The 24,044-nt window shown below is 48.9% G+C and overlaps 1 protein-coding gene across 1 annotated transcript; it reads right to left on the bottom strand.

Annotated features, from left to right (window-relative positions):
- Positions 1-1,210: 1,210 nt before the first annotated feature.
- Pla2g4d (phospholipase A2 group IVD) lies at positions 1,211-23,503 on the bottom strand. Its single transcript, XM_021155861.1, has 20 exons — positions 23,381-23,503; positions 18,558-18,630; positions 18,246-18,382; positions 16,068-16,199; positions 15,419-15,459; positions 15,007-15,049; positions 13,679-13,742; positions 13,289-13,425; positions 12,334-12,444; positions 12,170-12,207; positions 11,862-11,997; positions 11,479-11,615; positions 9,528-9,750; positions 5,874-5,991; positions 5,439-5,576; positions 5,118-5,219; positions 4,799-4,990; positions 4,362-4,528; positions 3,605-3,791; positions 1,211-2,205 (listed from the first exon to the last, which is right to left on the bottom strand). The coding sequence occupies exons 1-20, from the start codon at positions 23,450-23,452 to the stop codon at positions 1,979-1,981; spliced, it is 2,475 nt and encodes an 824-aa protein (XP_021011520.1). The 5' UTR covers positions 23,453-23,503; the 3' UTR covers positions 1,211-1,978.
- Positions 23,504-24,044: the final 541 nt, after the last annotated feature.

Raw genomic sequence — 24,044 nt, forward strand, 5'->3', positions numbered from 1 at the left:
GGTTTTACCCAAGGAGGCAGCACATGGGAAACTGGAGAGTGTCTCAATAGAGGTGAGGGTGGGGCTGAATGAAGGATTTGGGCTTGTGAGAGATGATTTTTTAAGGGGATCTTCAAGGTAGCAAAGGTTTGCCCTGGCTTGGGTGCTGTCGGGAGAGAGACAGATATACAAGTGTGTGTCTTCATAACTTTTATCTAGGAGGTAGTGAGTGAAGCAGGGATTAGAAGGCATGAGTGGTATCTTATCCACTCTTGAGCCAAGATCAGCTAACGTGAGTCAAACCTGTGACAGTCTTGACTCTTCTGTGCTCAGCCACCTTATGGAATGGTCTTCCCTTGTCTTGTTCTGTCCCTGCATGGTAACCATGGTAACTGTTGTCACTATCGCTCTGTGAGAGTGCCTAGGCCACAGGAGGGTAAGAGCCTCAGGGGCAGCTCTCTGGCACTCAGAGGCAGGAGCTGGTTTTCCTCCTCTCACTCCTGAATCTCACTACTGATAGCACAGACGTGGTGATAGCATCTGACATCACCAACCACGGTGAGAATGAAGAAGCTCAGCACGCAGCACCCACGTAAAACAAAGCACCATGCGCAGCACACTGCACGGGCACGGTGGCTGGGAAAAGCAAGTTTATGGTATTACAAGAAAGCAAATCAAAGCCAGATAGGGAAGAGGCAGCTGAGGGAGGACCCTGTGTGGGGACATCAGCTAAGGGGAAGCCCTGAGCTGAAGTCTCTCCTAAAGTTCCCACTTTGCCTCCTGCCAATGGAGCGATTGTGTGTGTGTGTAAGTGTAGGAGATAGAGAAAGATATGATAGCAATACACATGAAAAATTCTATGACATTGTCAGTGCAAGGGAGGTCAACATCCAAAAATCAGTAAATGGAGTGAGGCGCGTGGAAAGAATATAGGGAAAGACTCGCATGGTGGCTCACACTTTTAATCCCAGCACTCGCAGAGGCACAGCAGGCAGATCCTGTGAGTCTGTGGCCATTTGGGTCTATCTAACTTTGAGATCCAGGCCAGCCAGGGATGAAGAGTGAGACTATGGCCATCTATAAGGGGATGTGATGCCCTCTTCTGGCACTTGGGTGTACATGCAGACAGAGCAACTTGTATATTAAATAAATTAAAATTAAAATTAAAAAAACAAAACATAAAAATAAAAACAAGCCCACATGAGTATCCCAAGAGAGGCAAAAATTACATGACAACATTCAATACCTTTTTATGATATCAACAACAACAAAACCACTCAAAAACTAGGGACAGAACAGAATGTTTTCAATCTGACAAAACCCAAACCCACTTAAGATTGAACAGCAAAACAGTAGGAAGCCTTGATGCTGTCCTTCCATATCAGAAATAAAACCAAGGATAGATGCTCTTGCCGTGTCCGTGGATACACAATGTCCAGGATTCTAGTTAGGGCAATTCAGTCAGAACAAGAAATAAAACACATTTGAGCCAGAAAGGAGGAAGGAAGACCATTTCTTTTGTAGATCGCAAGATCCATAACTGAATACCCCCAAGAGTCCACCAAAAAGTATTCAAGCCGGTGAATTGAAGATTGCAGGATTCAGGTTCAAACTACAAAGACTAAGGAGAGTTCCATTAGCAGTGAACAGTCTGCTGCGGTCAGGTGTCTTATGTACGAGTCACAGGAGGTTTTCAACTCCTCTAGGACCAACTGGAAACACAGGGAAGGGTGAAGGGTGGGGTACAGCCCTCTGGGCAGTGAGGCCAGCTGCAGTGGCTTCCATAGGTGTGCAAGACTGTCGCTCAGCCAGGCCCTGAGGAAGCTAAGCCCCATGGAAGGGGTCCTTTTCCCTCCAGCCAGAAATACAAATGTGGATGGAGAACTGGAAGCTCCAGCCAAAGGCATGCCGCTGTGCCTAGCTGCAGGCTGAATTAAGCCCTTGGAAGTTGGAGGGTCATAGCGTGGTCTTCAGAGCCTCAGAGAGCCCCTGAGAAGCCTCACGTCTTCACTCCCAATGGCCTGGTCTCTGAAGCCCTCCGTTTCAGAACTGTCCTCAGGGCCTGCAGGATAGTGCCCTGGTTGTTCCGAACATTGTAGTCAGAGAGCTGAAGCAACCGGTCGAAATCTTCGTTCTTGTAGGTCATGTTGTACATGAAGTAGGGGGAGGCAGCCCCTGTGAGATTCACCTGTCCCGCCTTGAGCTCATCAGGGCTGCGCCTGACACCTGCCAAGGGTGAGAGGAGGGTCAGGAGCAGGGCCCAGAGGCCTCCATAGGTGTGCAAGACTGTCACTCAGCCAGGCCCTGGGGAAGCTGAGCCCCATGGAAGGGGTCCTTTTCCCTCCAGCCAGAAATACAAATGTGGATGATAAGAAACACGTTTGAGGTAAGAGGAGTTTGGTCCCCCCTACACTCCTACAACACATCCCATAGTTCAGACAGTTCGTGGGATTGCTCCACGGCTTCTTGGAGAGTCAGAAACTGAGAACCAGCAAAATTGAGATTAACGAATGGATTCTTAAAGTTCCTGGTGGGAACAAAGAGAGGACTTTCTTTGGAATTCTAAGGCCTGGCATCTGGCTACTTAGAAGACTGAGGCAGGACTGTAAATCCAAGGCCTGGTCTACAGACTGAGATCACAGACAGCCTGGACGTTTAAAACATGGGCTGGGGATGTAGCTACTGAGCTCTTGCTAATACGTGGAAGAACTTAGATTTAAGACCCAGTATAAGGAAGGAAGGAAGGAAGGAAGGAAGGAAGGAAGGAAGGGAGAAAGAAAGAAAGAAAGAAAGAAAGAAAGAAAGAAAGAAAGAAAGAAAGAAAGAAAGAAAGAAAGAAAGAAAGGAAGACATGAGACCTGGGAGGACAACTGAGCAGTAAAAGTACTGGCTCCTTTTCCTGAGGACCTGGGTCTCACTCCCAGCACCCACATGGTAGCTCACAACCATCTTTAGCTTCAGTTGCAGGGGTTCTGATACCCCTTTCTGGCCTCTTTGGGCCCCAGGGCATGCAAGTAGTGCACAGACACACATGCAGACAAAACACCCATATTTTAAAAAGAAAGAAAAGAAGAAAAAGTAGAGCCTTAATCCATGTGTGATAGTGCAGTAATCCCAGCACTCAAGAAACTGAGGCAGGAGGATTGCTACGAGGTTGAGGCCACATAGTACCATGTTGACTGGGGCTGTCCAGAAAGACCTTATATCAAAACAACCAAAAGAGAGTAAGTCTGGAAGGGCCAGAATTATGATCTCAACTAGAAAACTGAGGTGGGGGGAACGCATAAAGGCAGGCAATAGATTCCCCCACCCAAAGTAGACAAAAATCTGCCAAGCTGGTGGAAAGGGGGATGGGAAGGGATGTGAGGAGGGTTGAGATTGGGAAGTCAGGTGAGGAAAGGCTGAGTCCCTGAAAAGGGGTCCCAGGCCACATCGGGCATAAAACAGAGGGGTCACTATAAAGTTCCAGGATAGCGACAAGTCCTTGAAACCAGAGAGCTTCACAAAGGTGTGAGCATCAGCGCCCAAGGCCAGGGAGGCGTGGCCAAAGAGCCCAGAGCCCTGCCCAAAGTCTTTCCTGGAGCTGTTCCGCCCACCAGGGAACCAGAAGGGAAGATGGCCTCACCAGGGGCTGAGTGATCCCTGAAGGAGTCGTTGACCAGCGGGAAGTGCAGCACAACCGGTGCTTCCGGGCAGGTGGGGTCTGAGAAGAGGTAACATTCCTGGGGCTGGCTGTGGTCCTCTGGGCTGGGCTCCACGCGGGGGAAGGGCAGGCCCCGAGCTCTGCTGTATTTCTCAGATTGCTGCAGTCCCTAGGGGGAGCAGAGAGCGGCCCAGAGGGAGTTGTGTCATCTCAGATTCACTGTAGGTCCGTTCCAGTTCCCACTCGCTCCCTCAGCGTCAAGACAACAGCCTGGCCTTGCGCTGGCCCAGACTAAGGCCTCCAAGGGAATCCAAGGATCCCAGTAGTTAGAAGTTATAGGTGGGAATGAAGATCCAGCAGCCTCCCCCACCCCCGTACAGCATCAGTTGAATCTTAGCCCTGAAGAGCTCCAGTAGTGGACCTACATGTGATGCTGGCTGGCACTGCTGCCACCCAGCCTTCCTAGGGAAAGTTGGGAGTTGGCCATGGCAGTGCTTGGGGTCCCTTGCCAGCTCTGCTGTTGTATCCCAGAAATTCCCATTCACCTGTCTTGTGATCTCAGAGCTCAACCACCATCGCTGCCCTTCCCAATGGAAGACCCAGAAATACCCTATGGGTTACAGCTCCCTCCCTTAGTCATGGGAAGTGTGAGGCAGAGACCCTGCTGTTCATCCGTGGAGGTGAGCCTGGCCCCACAGAGGGGTTCCCGCAGAGGGGTTCCCGCAGAGTGACTAGGCACCTTAAAGGGAAGGGATTGGTTGTAGTTGAAGGAGATTATGAGGTCCACTTGGCGACCTGGGCGGAACAGGGAGGGACAGCTGCTGTTCATGAAGCAGCCAGCATCAATTAGGCAGAGCTGAGGGTCCTGTGGGGTCAGCTGATTCGGGGTGTCATCTAGGTTGCAATCTGATAGACAAGGCAATGCTGGTTAGAAGCAGCCACCCTTCCATAGGTAACGGCAACGCTCCTCTGATCCCATTCCCCTCCATGTCGCCTTATGTCCCCTCTAATGTCACTCTTTGAATTCAGACCTTCCCCTAAGCCCACAATGGGATTTCCAGACCACACCCCAGAAGAACATACATATGACCTCCTCACAAACCACTGCCAGCTATCAGCCACAGCACAACCCCAACCGGGAGTCCGGTTGTGGGGACACATGGCCATGGTCCTTACCCGCCCAGGTGGAGAAGTGTCTCTGGTTACAGTAGTCCCGGTGCAGTTGGAGGCCATGGAGGAAGTTGGGGCTACGCTGGTGGAATGGCCTGCCAGTCAGAAAGCCCTTAAGTGCCTGGGCCAGAGCTGTTCCAGACTCCAGCCATGGGGCCTCCACACCAGAGGTTCCTGCTGAGGCTGAGAACTTCTTCTCTGCAACAAGAGTTACAGACATTGCTTGTATGAGAAGCCCAAAAATACCCATTCATGACCTCTCCCACCAGCCTCCAAAGGGGAATGGTCTCAGCCTGGGCTCCCCACTTCAACACCCCTCATTTACCTGAGTTCCGGACATCCACCGGGAAATTGTTTGAGTCTTTTCCATAGGTGATGTCATACCAGATATCCATCAGGTTCACAGAGAAAAGGTTGCTCCAGATACCTGAAGGCCAAATTCCCAAGAGGGGCCAGCCCTTAGATCCCTGTACCCTGTCTTTCCCACACGGGCACCAAATGATCCCCACTCTTGGGTCCCAGTAGAACATGGGTGTGGGGAAAGAACAACTTCAGCGATACTCTTCCCACTGCCCACCTGTCCCTCACCCCGGGGTTCTGCCCAGATCTGAGCTACAGGAGTCCTGCCCAGGAAGATAGGGCTTACCTTCCAGAAAGCAAATCTGGGACTCGGGAAGCCTCTTCATCAGCCGTCCCATGAAGAACTCAGAGCCGAAGAGCTCAGAAGGGACAAAGCCTCCATATTTCAGGAACCCAACTTCATAGGGAGAGAACTCTACCCATTCTAATGGGATGGAAAAGAGAGGCAGGGATGGGAGAGCAGGGACTCACAGGTCTGTTGAGGGCCTGTGAAACTGCCCCTTGCAGGCCTTTGGCTCCCTCCTGTCTGTTACCAACCCTGCAGGTATGAGGGAAGCAGACTCCTGGGTGACCATTCACTTACCCCTGTCCACATGCACAGACAACCCCACACCCAAGGACACAGTGCTCCGAGGGAAAGCTCCCGGGCTCTGTGATACTGAATTCTCTGGGGTGTGGAGGAGTTGGAGTTTGTTAGAGGATGGGATGGGCAGGACTTTACCCTTGAAGTGGAGGGTTTCCAGATGGTTCTCTTTGACATTGAGGCTCAAGTAGAGAGGCAAAGGGTTCTGACCCCTCTCCAGTGCAGCTCTCTGTTCTGACAGTTTCTGATCTGTCACCTAGGGTCAGAAGCATGAAGACATGTCTTGGAAGCAGTAACTCCAACAGGTTTACAGCAGGGTAGGGTAGGAACATCAGAGTGTAGTGAGGAGGCTATAGCCCTGCTGAGGTCTGGGGGCTGTGAGTGGCTGTGTGCAGCCAGCTCTGAGCAGCTCCATATATAGTCTACCATATCTCCTCCCATTCTGTCTTCACAGACATCACACAGACACATACACAGAAACTCATGCACAGACACACACATGCACAGATAAACATAGACACAGAGACACATGCACACACACACACACTGAGACTCATGCACAGACACACACAGAGACACATGCACAGACACACACATGCACAGACACACACACAGAGACACATGCACAGATACACAGTCACACACAGAGACACACACAGACACATGCACAGACACACACATACACACACACAGAGATAGACTGTCACACACACACACATACACACACCTTTCCAGGAAGCACACAGCAATCTTTTTGCCCACATTCTACCAAGGGATATACTGCCCTTTTCAGGCTCACTTTAATGCAATTCAAGTCTCAGCTTCTTCCAAATGCTTTCCTGACATCCCTGATCCATCAACAAAATATTAAGGAAAAAAATGTTGAGAACTGAGGATGTAACTCAGTTGATAAAACAGTTCACTTAGCATTCACAAGACCCTGGGTTTGAGCCTTCACACTGCATAAAACAGGTATGGTGGCACATGTCTTGTAATCCAAGCACTTGAGGGATAGCAACCAGAGGATTAAGAGTTCAAGGCCAGCCTGAGCTACATGAAACTCTATTTCAAAAAAATTACTATAAATCATATATATAAACTCATGCTGATGCCATTACTAAAGGATCAAATGATAAATAATAGGTTTTTTAAATAACTGGGATCAAGCTGTAATTTTAACACCTCATAAAGTACACTGTCATAAGCTTTCCCCTCTATGTCAATTAGCTGTTGCCACCAGACAGAAACATAAAAGTAAAAGTGCAACACATCCTGAACGGAATGTGAGCTTAAACAGTATATTCAAGGGACACACAGGACACAAATACAATAAAGGCATTTCAAGCAATTACATTGGTCTGACAAATTCAATGCCGTTTTGATTAGAATCCCAATGTTAATACTGAAACGTGACTAACTGATTCTGTAATGAGGACTAGAAGGCCAAGAACTGCCAGAATAATTTGAAAGAAGAATCTGAGTAGATGCTCATTGGTCGGCAAAATTAGTACTATGAGACTAAGCCTTCTAAACACAGCAGAAACAGTGCACATAAGAACTCACAGATACTGGAGGCACGCACAGGGGATGTGCACAGGGGCTGCACCAGACAGGGCCCAGTGCCGAGAGGAGAAGTGGACAAGCTCTCTCCAAAGACAGCCTCTTGCAAGCAAAAAATTAGTTTTCTCCAACAGGATCTCACTGGAGATATAATCCATTCTTAATAAGGGCAAGCCCCACACCTAGCAGTAGATGGCTGACAAAAAAACCCTAAATCAGTGGCATCCTTGGAGGTTCATAATGCTTTGTCAGGGCATCTGTTTTAACCTTTCAGGTCACTCGTGTATATATTATAGCTGCTGGGTTTGTGTTTTTGTGGAATTCCTGTGTCTATGCACATGTGGGTCTCTGTGCCTGGTTTTCATGTGGTTTTTCTTTGGCTCTTTTCCATTTGTTCTATTCAGATTTGTCTGTTTTTCTTTTATCTTATTTTATGATCATTCTTTAGCTGCCTGTATGTTTTGTAATGAGAGAGAAGAAGGGTGTGGATCTGGATAGAAGGGGAAGATCTAGAAGCTAAGGGAGGGAAAATCAGAAGAACATCTATATTCAATAAAATAAAAATAGAAAAAAATAAAATGACTATTTTGCTGAAAGTTATCTACAGCAGATCCAATAAAATCCCCCTTTAAATTCCAATGACATTCTTCACAGAACTCAAGAGTGGGTTCCAAAATTCACATGGAAGCACACAGAAAAAAAAAAAAACAAACCCAAAAAACTCAACTAGTCAGAGATCAAAAGAGCCACACTGGAGACATAATACCTGATATCTCAAAATATGCTATAGAGCCATAGTAACAAAACAACACTAGCATGACACAGGCACAGAAAGAGAGAATAGAAGATTCAGAATAGAAGATTCAGAAATACATACATACAGCTGTAGTCTCCTGATTCCTGTAATCACACATAGAAGGACTCTAGATCCACACATAGAAGGATTCTATAGTCACACGTAGAAGCATTCTATATCCACATGTAGAAGCATTCTATATCCATATGTAGAAAGACTCTATATCCACATGTAGAAGGACTCTATATCCACATGTAGAAGGATTCTACAGTCACATGTAGAAGCATTCTATATCCACACGTAGAAGGACTCTATATCCACATGTAGAAGGATTCTATAGCCACACGTAGAAGGACTCTATATCCACACGTAGGATTCTATATCCACAAGTAGAAGCATTCTATATCCACATATAGAAGGATTCTATATCCACACGTAGAAGGACTCTATATCCACATGTAGAAGGATTCTATAGTCACATGTAGAAGGATTCTATATCCACACATAGAAGGATTCTATATCCACATGTAGAAGAATGAAACCAGTTCCCTATCTCTCATTCTGAATCCAAAATGAAGACAGTCTACAGAACAGGGGCAAAATGTCTTTGTTAGAGACTCACCTAACAGGGGAATAACATCTGGAATACATGAAGAGCTCAAAAGCCTAAGTACTCCAAACCCCAGACTCTAATCAAATTCTCAAAGAAGCACAAATGCCCAACAAATGTGATTCAGCATCCTTAGGCATAAAGGAAATGCAAGTCAAAGCTACATTGAGATGTCATCTTACTAAAGGCTCTCAGTGCATATCAAGAAAATGAACATCAATAAATTCTAACAAGGATTTGAGGGAAAAGAAACAGCGCACTGCTTCAGGGAATGTAAATTAGAGCAGCTGCTATGGAAGTGAATATTGAGGTCAAAAAACAAAAACAAACAAACAAACAAAAACCCTACCTAAAATTAGAACTTCTTTACCTGGACCACTTCTGGACATCTGCCCAAAGAACTCTAGGTCACAACATCACTGCAGCATCATATTTACTGCTACGGTGTTACTGCCAAGTTATGGAATCAGCCAAGGCTTCCATCATCAGATGAGTGGGTATAGGAAATACAAACTATACATAGTGACGTTTGCTGCAGCCATGGAGAATAAAGTGCATGCAACTGTAATTGAAGGACTTACTCAGAAAGAACGCATCCTGGCATTGAACAGATACTAACACTCACACTCTTTGTTTGTTTGTTTGTGACAGAGTCCCCTGTGTACCAGGCTCGCCTACATTTGCTATGTAGTCTCTGCTGGCCTGGAACCACTTTTCCTCAATTTCCCAGGTGCTGAGACCCAATGCAGTCTCTCAGAGCCTCTTCCACCCTCAGGAGATGCGCTTGAAGACACAGCCATGCCATGCAGCTGAGAAGGGATCCTACCTGCCCATGCAGCTTGGACTCCAGCACCAGGCCCCACAGGTCTGCTACGGTGACGGTGTAGCCCTGCTCTTCCCGAAGCTTCAGTGTCTGGCGGTAGCTTGCCAAGTGTTCGGGGAGGAATTCCTTCAGCAGGGTTTTAGCCACATGCTCCCTAGCATGACTGATGGGTTCTTCGAGGTCCCTCTGTGACCACTCTGGGTCCCTGTACAGGTGGGCCATTGTCCTGGGGGAACAAGAGGATGAACGCTGAAGCCCAATCCTGCCCTGTGTCTAATCCCTAAAGAGGGATTGTTGAGGTCCTTGATGCCAAGATAGTCTGTCTGGAGACGGATCCTGGGACTTCCTTCTAGTCCTGGTCTAGGTCTGGTATATAATATATATGTATATATATATATATATATATATATATATATATATATATTTACACACACACATATATATACACACACACGTATACATACAGACACACATATATGTACATACATACACATATACATACATACATATATACACACATATATGTACATACATACATATATGTATATATACGCATATATGTGTGTGTATGTATATATATATTTTTTATATAGTTGTTGTGATTTAGATTTTATTCACTGGGCTGAGGCTCAACCTACAGTCTCTTACATGCTTGCAGGTGCTTCAGTGATGAGGTATTTCCGACCCATATATAATTTGGAGTTTCTCAGTAGCCACATTAGGAAATCAGCAGGAAAACAGTAAAGAAGCGTTAATAACTTATGCTGTTGAATTCAGTAACAGCAGCAGCCAACTGTGGGCCTATAAAGGACATTTTCCCATCTTCTCTCCTCTGAGGGAGCACCCACTCTGCCCCATAGACCCCTTCTCCTCAGAGCTGCCCCCGTGCTGCTGTCTGCCTGTCTATGGCATGTCTCACCCCAAAAGAACGGTCCCCCTCAGTGCTCCCCTTGAACTCCAAACCTGAAAACGTGCAGCCACGTATGGCTGATGGCTTTTATACTGGACAGCACCAGTCCCCACTCCTACCTTTACAGACCTGTCCTGAAGTTATTTAAGACTGTACTTGTCAATTGTTAAACTTCTACTCCTACTTTAGTAGGAGTCATGTGTCCATGAGGTTCGGACGAATGAATCTGTAATAGTGAATAGTCTGGTCTGTCTGTGTTCATGTTTGGAGAGGGGCTGGAAAGTGGGCATTGTTATCTTTGTATAAAGAACAGTCTCCCTCTCTCCCTCCTCCTCCCCCTCTCTTTCCCACCCCCCTTTATTGTTTAAACAAGATCTCACTTGGAACTCATAGCAATCCTCCTGCCTCAGCCTTTAACACTCTAGGATTACAGGCATGGCCTCCATGCACAGCCATGTATGAGAGAATTTTTTGTTTTGTTTTGTTTTTGTTTTTCGAGACAGGGTTTCTCTGTATAGCTCTGGCTGTCCTGGAACTCACTTTGTAGACCAGGCTGGCCTCGAACTCAGAAATCTGTCTGCCTTTGCCTCCCAAGGAGAGAATTTCTTGACCTCATTTTCCTCACCTGCACCATATAAGCAAGAAGGACAACTTCCCTCAGAACGTGGTGTAAGCATCAACTGTGGAGCCAGCTGGAAGGCCTGATGTGTGTCAACCGTAGGCCACTGCCTCCCATCAACCTATGAGTGTGTCTCTTATCACATACATTTTGGAGATAAACTGAGACTCATAGAGATTGCTCTAGGTCACCAAAGCCTACAAATGGGGTTGCCAAAAGCAAATCCAGCCCTTTCTGGGCCCTCCCTCTTCCAGCTCCTTAGCACCCAGGGAAAATCCTCTGACTTCACTGTACTCAGCAGGACTCTCGGGTTAAGTCTGTTTCTTCCTTTTGAGAAAGCTCTTTGGCCCCCATAAGATCATATTGCTCTGTCCACTACTTTGGGCTCTAATCATCTCTGCTGTTCCAGTCCCTACAACCCTTACCATGTAGAGCCTGAGATGCCACTGAAGTAGGTCACACAGTCCAGGAGGCCCAACTTCTGAAGCGCCAGTAGGTGGCCGTAGAGTGAGATCATAGCCCGCATACCTCCTCCCTCAGCGTTGATGCCCACAACAGGGACCTGGATTGCATAGAGATGCAGAGATGGGGATGAGCTGCCCTCTGCCTCACTCGAGCCTGCTCCCTGCCTCCAGGCAGGGGGCCTTGCAGTCAGGGCTGACTGAGGGTCAACCCTCAGCCCAGAACAGAACTCCCAAAGAGAACAGAAACCCTACCTCCCCAACAGTCCAATTGCATTCTTTGGAGGCTAAGAGAGCACAGACTAGTCGAGAATTTCTACACCCACATCCCTTCTGTATCCCCAAACCTCCTCTTCTTTCAAGTCTTCATCCAGTTGCAGAGCCTGCTTCAGGGCGGCAGCCACCACCTTCTTCCTCCTGCTTAGGAAGGCCTGCTCCTCGGGACAGAGCCCATAGCTCAGCCTTACAGACAGCTCTTTGGGGCTGGAATGGTGGAGGGTCCAGGAGTTAGGAGAAAACTGCATGGCTCACTCCTTGGGTGACCATAGAGCTTCTGAAAACACTCCCTGCCCAGCCCCCAAAACACGCTATGCATAGCACCCCTCCCCTACCCCATGTTCCTTTTCTTTGTTTTCACAGAGTCAATGTCTCTTACCAACAGTCTGTCTTAAGCTGCAGCTTCCCTTCTGGAGCCTGAAATTAAAGCAAGAGACTCTGAAATATCCTAGACCCTGGAGGGAGACAATGGGTATCCCTGGGGTGTGTGAGCACCTCCATTCCTTTCCTGTCTGCACTTCCCCTCCACATGAGGCCACTTACCTTCATAGCAGGAATGTCTACGGTCATCTCCTTCCCTGCGGCCAACGACATCAGGGGTACATTGAAAGGTGTCACTGAGGTATCTGAGTTCCAGCCACTGTTTCTGGGGCCCTGAAGGGAAACGTCCATTCATTCATCCATTCATTCATTCAATAAATTCTGAGTGTCTAGACTGCAAGCAGGACAGCCTGTTCTTGATAATAGTAAACTAATTATAACAATTACAGATAGCGATGGCCAAGACTGCTTGCCTTTGCAAGACACTGTTCTCACTAAATCACGTGTCAGTTTCTTAAGAAATAGGTCATGGCTGGGAGTGGTAGCATATATCTCTAGTCCCAGCACTTGGGAGGTAGAGGCAGATGGATGTCTGGGTTTGAAGCCAGCCTGATCGACAGAGCCAGTTCCAAAGCAGTCATGCTTCTAGTGAGACCCCATCTAAAAATATTACTCAAAGAAAGGAACTGATGTCAGTAATGGGGTGTTGGCGCATCATAGTGTGATTGATGGGGCAGAATGCTGGGAAGGAAGGGAGGTCTGGGGCTCTGTCTAAGAGGGGCTCCATGGAGGGCATCTCTGAAGAGGCCTTGTTTGAACTAAGATGGGGAGGGGGAGAAGCAGGAGGCAGAAGAGGACGAGGAGGTACTGGAGGCAGCCGGAAGACCTGAAAAGTACTTGACGTGTTTGAAAAGCAAAAGGAGGGAAGGATGGCCAGAGCAGCAAGAAACAGAAATGAGAGAGCAGAGGGGAGGAGGCCAGGCTGCATGGGCTGCCTGTGTGGGCATCAACAGGTTTTATTCTACCAACACTAAGTCTTCTGATGGAGGAACACGGAAAGATTGACACTGTGTGATCATCCCCAGCCCCCGCTGATGGTCCCTGAGCACAAGAGGCCTGGCCTTGGTAGGAAAAGGGCATGGAGCTAGCTAAGGGTGATGGGAGAGCAGAGACTCACCCTCAGGTACCCATTCAGTTCTGTGTCTTGGCCCCTCATGTAGTGGAAGCTGAAGGTAAAAGCTGTGTCCGGGGAAAATGTCTGTGTGTCCTCATATGACCCCTTCAGCATAAGCTCCAGCTCATGTTTGTCCTGGCCTAGGGAGGAGACCAGATGAGAAGGAAGGAACCCTGGACTCCATCTCGGATCTGGGATACTAGCAGAAGTGGCTGTTTGTAGAAGAGGAGGTGGAGGCTGGACCACAGTAAGCAGGGTTCTAAAGAGAGCCTTCCCAGCCTGCTTGCACGGCATAGCCCGGGGGGCTCCCACCTACGGCAGGGCTGTTCCCTTCTTGTGCAGGTTTCCCAGCAGCCTGTGCCCACCGTGGTCCAGGCAGAGTCCAGTTCTCACCTGCCGCCATGGCGGTGTTCCCGGCTCTGTCCAGGGAGACATCCAGGTGTGACAGTTCTCGGGCCTGGGGCAGACAACATCATAGTCAAAGAATTCCACACGGTTAGCTGAGGTCCCCTCTACCTCAATCCTGAGGCCCACTGAGCCTCAAACCACCACACACACAACACAAAGTGGGGTACAGAATGGAACTTCACCTATCTCTGACCTGCTGCAAACCGCTAAGCCTACTGTAGTCTCGTGTGGGATATCCAAGTCAGTCCACCCCTGCCTGTTCCTGTTCTTACCTTTCTCATCTTCTGGAAGCTCTAAAAGCTCCCAGCTCTCGGGCTCAGGTCTCTCTGTTATGTCTCCAGTGTTCATCTCACAGATTCTCAAGTATGTGGGACTCTCAGGCCCACAGGCGGAAGGTGACAGGAAAGCATTCAGAGCCATAGTGACCAGAACATCTCTTGATTATCCTCAGCTCCATTCAGAACTCTCCCTGTGAAGCTCGGTGGCTGAGGCTGCTCTGGCCAGCCATTCCAACAAAACTGCTTGGATCTAACTACACACTACTCATCCCCACAACTCAGGGTGTGTGTGTGGGGGGGGCAACTTCTGGAGGTGCTAACTCACTGTTTTATCTTTGACATGAGGCAGAACTGAAACTCACTATGTAGACCAGGCTGGCCTCTTGCCTCTGCCTCTCAGGTGCTGGGATTACAGACAGGTGCCGTGGTACCAGGTTACCCTACGAATTCCTTTTAAAGGTAAACTAGCCATCTGACCGGCGTGTTGCAAGCCCTGAGAGTGAGTGCCCCTGAGGTGTGTTCCAGGGGTCAGCTCCAGGTTTTATTCTGACTCCAGTTAATGAACCCCACAACCAATAGGCAGCTTTCCATGCAGCGCTCGCCACCTTGTGGCCATTACTGCCCACTGCAGTTTCATGAGATGGCCAAGAGACAGGCTTTCAAATTCTACTAGAAACACCTTCCAAACCTCAGTGACCTCGATATTAATAAATGGCCCTGGGCCTGGCATGCAGGACTCCACTGTGCTCATTACACATAACTAAACATCAGCAAAAAGCACCTACATTTTCTCAACAGTTCTCCAGCCATTCAGCTGGAAGCCAGGACGGACTCAGCATAGTCATGTGACCTCAGCTCTGGACACCCCACCCCACCCCACCCCTGCCAAGCCCTACAGGATCATCTGTTGGGAGTCTGGAGTAGTTTTACCACAAAGACATAGCCCTGTCTTGTCCCTTCCCCTCCACACCCCAGAATCCTGATCCCAACTGCCCCTCTACCCCCGAATCTCCCGAGTCCCAGGAAGGTCGTTACCACAAGAACATTGTTGGTGATGAGGTTTTCTGGAGGGTCCCACCTGAGAAAATCAAAACATCCATTCTGAACTTACGAAATCAAAAGTGTTCAAAAAAGTATTGACACCACCACCACCACCACCACCACCACCACCACCACCACCACCACATTCCTATCCACAGGGATATCCCTGGGTGATACAGGATTAGAAGAGACGCTGCTGTGTCTGGCAAGGTGAAATGAGAGCAAAGAACAGGGGAAATGCCACCCACCCTCCTCCTTGCTCCCAAGAGGAGCCCCAGACCTCCCCGGCAGATGCAGAGATGAAGGAAGGTGGCTCAGATGAACAGACCAACAAGGACCCTGGGTCAAGGCTAGTTTTCAGAGAAGAGCTAGTGTCCTCAGCCACCTTCCAGCCCTTTATTCTTACGTTCTTTCCATCAGGAGCTCCACGTCTAACTCTTCTGGTCCCTGTAATCAAAGAGGGTCGGCATGTACAGTTGACACCAATCTCTTAAAAGCATTATCCTGCTGTCTCTAGCAGTCTCCAAGGACGGTATACTATTGAGACTATTTCCAGTACAAAATTAAGGGGAAGATAAGCTAGCTATTAAAGTACCCGAAGCTAGAGGACTACAGGTTATACATCTTCCTCCTGGTTCCCCAAACCCTGATGGGACTGAAGGAGCTTGACTAAAGGTGATCTGAGGATACCCAGCTCCTATTTCTTCTTCCTGTTGAGGAGGCTTCTGGGCCCGATAATTCTACCATCCCCTCCCCCAAGTCTGTAGCAGGAAGCAGAACCAGACCTTGGTGGGGCAGGCCTGGAGTCCCTTGAGCAAGAGTGATGGGTCCACACTGCTCTCTGGTGGTTGCACTGAGCAGTGTTTTGAGGGCTATCCTTGAGGTGACTAAGGCTCTGACATGGGGAAATGCTGTCAAGAAGAGCAGCTAGACCGACCAGTCCCTTTCCTGTTCAATGAGAACCAGCTCTTGTCCTGTGGATGACTACAGCCAGCAGCATCCTGGCAGCTAGGAAATGTTGAGCAATTTCCTTAGCTTGAAGCCTTCTTACCCACCTGAGGATTCAGGCTGAAGGTTTTCTGGAGCAGCTGTCCAGGAAGGATTTCTGAGACATCATAAGAAACCTTGAAGCAGATGTCATCTTTCGTAATTACGTCTTCGTCATAGATAGTCAGTTCTAGAATGTTCTAGGGGCCAGGAACATAACATAGTATCTTTTCATTGCAACATTAGCTCATATACACAGATAAAACCAAATCCAGTGAAGTCTCTAGTTTCCCCTCCTGTGTTTTTTATAATGACTTATTTAGTATGTCTGTGTAAGGGTGTTGGATCCACTGGAACAGGAGTTGCAGACAGTTGTGAGTTACCATGTAGGTGCTGGGGATTGAACCCTGGTCTTCTGGAAGAGCACCCAGGGCTCTTAACCCCTGAGCCATCTCTCCAGCCCTCCCTTTGTGTTTTTTAATTATAGTTTTTAAAAAAGATTTGTGCATTTACTTTATGAATGTGAGTACACTGCCACTGTCTTCAGACACACCAGAAGAGGGCATCAGATCCCACCACAGATGGTTGTGGGCCACCATGTAGTTGCTGGGAACTGAACTCAGGTCCTCTGGAAGAGCAGTCAGTGCTCCCAACCGCTGAGCCATCTCTCCAACCCATAATTTTTAATTTAATAATCATACAAGAATATAAAGTCTTTGGATCTAGTCTACCCTCGCCCCCTCCACCCCTCCCTTCCAATTCCTCCTTTACCTTCTACAATTCCTTCCACCTTCATGCCTTCTCTCAGTCTCTCTCTCTCTGTCTCTCTCTGTCTCTCTCTCTCTGTCTCTGTCTCTCTCTCTGTCTCTGTCTCTCTCTCTCTCTCTCTCTCTCTCTCTCTCTGGCTTATTACACAGAGTCCTCTTAGTGCCGCCTGCATGTGTGTAAGTGTGGACCATCTACTTGATGGTAGCCTCTTAGAGCCCAAATCCCCGAAGAAAATGGACCAAATCCTCGAAGAAAATTGGCTCTTCTTTTCCCAGTAGCCATCAGCTGCCAATAGTTTCCCAGACAGAGGGTGGGGCTTTATGGGCCCCTCCTCCATGCGGACCAAAATCAAGGGAGACCAGGGCTTCAGGCCTGTAACCCTAGCCCTGGGGAGGTGGCTACAAGAGGACCATGTATTTGAGGCTGGTCTGAATCACACAGTAATTGACTGTCTCAAACATGTATGTATGTATGTATGTATGTATGTATGTATATATGTATCTTGAAGAATTTTCTTCCAAGGCTGGGCATAGTGGCTTATGCCTGCAATCTAGCAGTCAGGAGGCAAAGAAAGGAGGATTGCTATAAGTTCAAGGTCAAGCCTGGCTACATAGTAAGAGCCAAGCCATCTAAGCCGATGTAAAAAGAATGTACCTGAAAACAACAATACGTTACACTCCCCCAAGAAAAAGTAAGCTGGGTATGGTTGCACATCCCAAATCCAACCAATCTGAAAGCAGAGTCAGGCAGATCTCTGTGAGTTTGAGACCAGCCTGGTCTACATAGTGAGGTCTAGGACAGCCAGAACTACATAGCAAGACCTTGACTGGGAAAAAAAGAAAAGAGAGAGAAAACCAATCTTTTAAAATGTCTCCTGGGGCAGGCAAGATGGTTCAGTGTTTAAAGGCACCTGCTGGCAAGCCTGGCTAACAGACCCATTCCCCAGGACCCGCATGGTGGAGGGAGAGAACGGACTCCCCAGAGATGTCCTCTGACCTCCACATGTGTGCTGCGGTACATGCAGGCACACACACGCACACACACACACACACACACACACACACACACACACTAAATAAACATATGTAGTTTAAATATGGAAAAGGTTTTCAATTGCTCTGCTTAGCTGGTTCCCTAACACACCCAGAAGGCAAGTGCCAGGTACTTTGCGATCCCTTTCTATGTAATTTCCCCTTCAGCCCTGCAGCAGCCCCATTAAAAAGGAATGCTTTCTATCCACAGATCAGAGATGGGCTCCCCAGAAGCTTCAGCTTGCCAAATGTCAGTCCCATAGCCAGGGAGTGGCAGGGCCACATTCTTGCTCACAGCACATAGAGTCTGGAGCACAGACACCCTCCTCCCCTGAGTTCTGGGAGTACTGGAGCAATCTCACTTGACCCCAAGGTCCTCATGTGGAGGGAAGGGGGATGGACCATTCTACGAGTGAGTGGCTGGTGCGACACCCATGGGACATTTACCTTGACCTGACTCTGGATGAGGAAACTGAAGGTCTCGTTCCACACAGGATGACTGGAGTTGGTGACTGTTTGGGTCTTGAATTTCATCCCAGAAGCTGTTGGCAGCTGCACAGTCACATAGGGATCTGCCTGACTCACTGACAAAGTCAAGGGGACCAGGCATCAGAAGAGAGTAGATTCCATACATCCTTTCCAGGGATTTGGCCCAGGTTCCTTTGACAACCCCAGTATCCCCTGAGAGCAGCTAAGCCCCACCTCAAAGATCATTTGGTCCTTTCCCTTGGGATCCAGGCCCCACCCAAAGTCACTCACACAGGTCAGCCCTGGGTAGACTCCGAGCCTCCAGGATTTTCACAGTGAGCCGGCATAAGACAGAGGCCTCCTCCTGCAAAGAGACCCCAAGCCCTCAGCTGTCAGCATGCTCTCAAAACTGGAGATGCTGCGCTGCTCAGGTCCCTGACCACACACATCCACCAATCTAGTGCATGGTGATGGTGGCAGGATGCCAGGCCTTTGGGGGAACACCTTAGAGACAGATAGCCTTGGGGTTATGATTCTGGCCTTTGGCAGCCATGGGATGGCAGGTCATCTGGGGTAGTGATCTGGGGTAGTGATTGAGGGACAGAATCTCAATTACAACAGACAAGGCAAGGAGAGAACACCGTCACATCTAGACCTTCCTGAGAGGGCTGTCCTTGTTGGCACAGCCTACTCCTCGTCCCTTTGTGCCTTTCCCATGTCTCAAGGAGGGCTGAGCCAAGGTACCCAGTGGTCCATGGTATCTGCAAGTTCTAAAACGTATGTTGTGCCTGCCTATCCTGAGCCAAACCACCACCATCTTGGGGAGTTCAGCTTTGCTTACTTGCAAAAAGTATTCCAGATGGGCTTGTTTATAGCCCCTCATGGAAAGAGGGTCATGAGACCCTCACCTGAGTATCCAGAGGCTCTCTTCTTCCTGCTGCTGTATGCAGCTCTGCTTTAATGGCATGTGGCCTCGGGGAGGGGCCTGAGTATATATAGGAAGAGGAGAGACTAGGGAAGGGCATTCCTTCTGTGTGGTAATACACTGGGCATGAGTTAGGCAACTCTGGGAAGATCAGCACCAGCTCAATAAATGGTGGGTGAAAGGTCATTGTGTATTCCGATGCTCCTGAGGCACCTGAGACCTCAGATGAGCTCAGGAGAAAGCAAGCAGTGGATAGGCAGAGAACAGAGGGCAGCAGTGCCCAGCTGGCAGAGTCTTGGCAGAGCACTAGGGAAGTCGCTGATTTCACCTCAGCTGAAAACCCTAGCACTCCTGGGACCCAGGGGATCCCGTGGTTGCTCCCACCTTTGCTTCGATTTGGGTTTGGTTGCTCAGCTTGTTTAGGTAACTTACACAGACAAACCCCATGATCTGAAGTTACACACATGGGCCTGGCAGGGTTCTGGGCTGGTTCCAAAGAAGGCCATTGGCTTTGTAGCCTCTTGACAAAGTGCATGCCAAGAGGACAACATCTGCAGTGTGTGGTTCTAGCAGGAAGAGTCCACAAGGAAGGGCCCTTAGAATGGGTCTGTAGGAAGGTCATATGCATATGCATAGGCAATGTGTAGTAGTTGATCCCAATTAGAAGGGGACCATAGATGGCAGAATCCCCAAGGGACACCACTCACATGAAGGCACAGACATAATAACCCTGGAGACACATGACCCAGTAGCCCTGAGGAGAATCCACTGATGTGCCTCAAGATAAGAAAATCCCGAACTGGGGCTTCTGTCACTCAGGCACTGACACTGAATAAGAAAGAGCTTATGGGACCATCTCCTCCCAGCCCTTCTGCTCTCATCCAAGGCAGCCAGAGCTGTGTAGCGAACAGTGGGCATTACAAGCAGGGACATAGAGGCATAGTGAAACCTAAGATGGTTTCCTGTTGTGCCTCTCTTACGAGGCTCCACAGCCCGAGTGGTCAGAAAGTCCTCGAAGCCACTGAAGCTGACCTGGGTTTTTCACAGATGCTTCCTACTAGAGTCTGAGGGAACCCAGTGTTCTCTCCATAGAGAGCTGTAAAGGATGATGAACCAAAGCAGAATGGCTCAGGAGGTGGCCTGTCCTAGCATCTGCTCCTCCATGGCTCTACACTATATTATTCTGTCATTTTAGTTACACAAACACACACACACACACACACACACACACAGAGAGAGAGAGAGAGAGAGAGAGAGAGAGAGAGAGGATTAATTCTAGCAACCCCAGCCATATTTCAACCCCAAAGCCCTTAACTCCAACTCCTCCCCACCCAGGTCCTCACTGCCTGACACACAGATGCTGCCTGTGTTGATGCTGGTCTGTGAAAGGTGTGGAGTGCCAATGCTCCACTCTGAGACAGAAGACCAGCGTAAGTGGCAGGCCTGGCTAACCCACCTCTCTGGCCAGGCTAAAAGCCACAGCCTATGAAGGGACTGGGGAAATGGCTCAGATGGTAAAGTGCCTGCTGCTCAAACCTGAGTACCTGAGTTCAGGTTCCCAGTCCCCACATAAAAGTCAGGCATGGTAGTAAAGTCTCTAACCCCAGCACACAGAGGAGGAAGAAATGGGTAGATCCCAGCAGTCCATTGGCCAGCCAGTTTAGGAAAACCGATGAGCCCCAGGTTCAATGAGAGACCCTGAGATGGAAAGTGATTCAAGAAGATATCCAATGTTGACCTCTGACCTCCTTATACACATTTGTGCACACACATATAATCCTCTCACACAACAAATACATAAGTCATTAGCACTGACCCTTTCTCCCTGTATGCACTGGGACCATCTCAGCCTCAGAGAACCCCCAAAATTTGGTGAGTTATTTTGTCTAAGACCTTTGCTAAGACAGAATATTCACAGTGCTGTAACCATAACCTCAAGCGCTCTTTACCAGAGATGGAAGGCAGTCTCGAGAGCCTGGCTTTATACTTTTGGTCCTGACCGCTACTTGCTATATGACCCTGGGCCAATCACTAAAGTCCATTTTCTCATCTGGAATGAAATAACAGTAGTATTGCTCTCATACAGTATTCTCAGGAATGGGGTGGGGCTAAAATATAGAAGAATTTTTCAGAAAAAATGTAAGCATTTTCCCCCCAGAACTTCAAAAACAAACAGATTTTCTGAGGATGTAGCTTAATGGTAGACACTTGCTTAGCTCACCCAAGATCATCAGTGCCTGGGAGTCGGGGGGGGGGCGTTTCTAGATAACCACTCTCATTACTATTGATAAAGTGCCTCTGTGGGCCTAGCTACTACCTAAGCTAATCACAGTCTCATTGGTGATTCCTCACAACTTCGCCAGCAGTACTCAAATTTCTTCCATGTTTATAATGTGGGAACCGAGACTCAGAAAGATTAACGTGCCCAGGGCCAAGAGTCAGATGTCAAGGGCATATCTCAGCAACCCTATACCAATCTACCTGCCTTGCTTTTTCATATAAACACCACACATCCCCGCTGCCCTTGAGATACTTACATACTAGAATCTCTTCATTTGCTTTTGGCCAGTATGATTACTGAACCACCACAGTAGCAGCATGACTCTTTCCTAGCGCATGGGGCATCATTTTCACTGACCAAAGATGTTCACATATGAAATGGCCTCTTCATCACTGACTGGCCTCAGATGCTTCTGGCCACATTATCTGTAGTTCCGGAGACCATCTCCTGTCGAGGGTCTCAGCCACTCTCTCTCCATCCATACAGGGATGGCATACCCTCAATGATCCCCCTACCTATGGAGAGGCCCAGGGTCCACATTTTGCCAGGAAGGTTTGAGAGAGGCTCAGTGCTGGTCCCTACCCATGACAGGTGTGGACCAAGGGAGATGGGAGCCCTCCAGAGTGGGGTACACAGCATCACAATCATGGTCTCCATCTCTGTCAGATTGAGAGGATAAATCAATCCCTTCACCCTTCTGCCTGTGATAGGACCCTCGGGGAAACTTGGGAAGGCAAGGTGGATGCTATGGATAGAGATCCCTGCCCTCTGTGAGTCAGGCTGAGCTGTAAAGTCTACACAGAAGCTCTCACAGAACCAGTCTGGTACCCAACCAGCTCTGCCAATCATTCTCCTGCCACCAGGAAAAGTTCCAGTCCCCAGTCAGCAGCAAAGAGGCCCAAGAAGCAACTGCTAAAGCTCACCTGTTTTAGGAGCCACTTTACAAGTCTTAAGGGCAGGACGTTTAGTCGATCATATCAGTCAAAACCTCCCAATCCTGGAAACTCCAGTTGGGAGGACGGAGCAATAGAGCCAGGACAGGCCACCCCCCTCCACTACCTTGTCACAACAAGATATTGTCACTGATGGCTGACCTGGGTATGGGTTCTCTCAAACTCAGACTAGTACAACAAGTCTTGCCTTCCAATGGAAGTGTCCCTCTCCACTTCCCCCAGGGATCCAGCCTGGCGGTGCCCACATCCTTTCCAGCATCAGTATCCTGTAGCTGCTTGCCTCACATAGCTTAGGCTGGGTCTCAGAACCTCAGTGAGAAACCCATCAAGGTCTGCAAATGAAACACAAGGTGGTTCTTGGAGAGCCACCTTGGAAACTTAGTGTCCCTTGAGGACACTTACTGGGGCACCGGGGGCAGACAGAGGAGCTCTTCCTGTTGGCCTTGGTCTCAGTACATGATGAGAACTCTGGGCTGAGCAGTGAACAGTCTGTGGGATCCTTGGCCTGGGTACAGCCCCAGAACTCTTGGAACCAGAAAATGATTGGCATGAGGATTTGAGACACTGAGACCCACAGGGCTCCAGCTGCTTCCAGGAAGTTCGCTGGCCTATGGTGGCAGATAATGCACTATATAGGCCTGGCGGGTCTCTTCAGGGTGGAACAGCCACTGTTCTCTGGTGTGGGGCAGAGGGAGCATCCCTGAAAGAATAGCCCTTAGGATGCTCCTGTCTGCACATCATGGTGGTGAACAGAAGCCCTGCTGACTAGAATCATGGTCTCCAGGTCTCTACTTCTATGGGTGCTGCTTACCCCTGCCTACTCCATACTCCCAAACACCAACCTCCCTTCCCTCAACCACACAGAGACTCATCCCACCCCACTTGCAGCCACAGCAGACTTGTTGGGCTCAGGCTCTCCCTGATTGTTGGCCACTGGCCTGGCAGACACTGTTACCTGGTAAGGATGGCCAGGTAGTCTCTCGGGTGACAGGCTCTCCATGCCTACTCTTCTATCTCCACTCCACATCCAACTCCTGCCAAGACGCCACCTCCCTGGCTGGATGCGAAGTCCGGCTGTGACTCTGCCTATCCTGGAGGAATTGTGGTTCTATAAACAGGTAACTCCACCCCCAGGTCACTGTCACACAGCATTTCTAATCTTCCTCAGAAGGCTGGCTTAACTAGCAGCTACAGAAACCCCTGGCAAAACACCAGGCCTCCTGGGTGGAGCATCTTTCCTAGAGCTGCAGTTTCAGGAAAGAAGCACCAAGGATGACTAGGAAAGACAGACAGACAGTGGCAGAGGCAGTTCCCTGAGGCAGAGGGCAACAAAGAGTAAACCCTTGTAGGTCAACACCACCTGAGTCAGGCCAGCCCCGGGAAAGAAGCACCAGGCTCCCGAGCTAAGACAAGATGGACCCCTTAGTGCTCAGGAAGCAGGAGTTTAGGCTCTAAGGTGAAAAGCAACTGAGGTGGGGTCTGGGCACCATGCTCACAGCCCCTCACCTCCACTGCTCCTCACTCTCTGCTTAAGCAGATCCTAGGAATGTAGGGGGCATAGGGGACTGGCTTGCCTTCCTCCTCTCCTCCCTCCCTCCCTCCCTCCCTCCCTCCCTCCC

Source organism: Mus caroli, chromosome 2 (assembly GCF_900094665.2).
Source record: "Mus caroli chromosome 2, CAROLI_EIJ_v1.1, whole genome shotgun sequence".
NCBI lineage: Eukaryota > Metazoa > Chordata > Mammalia > Rodentia > Muridae > Mus > Mus caroli.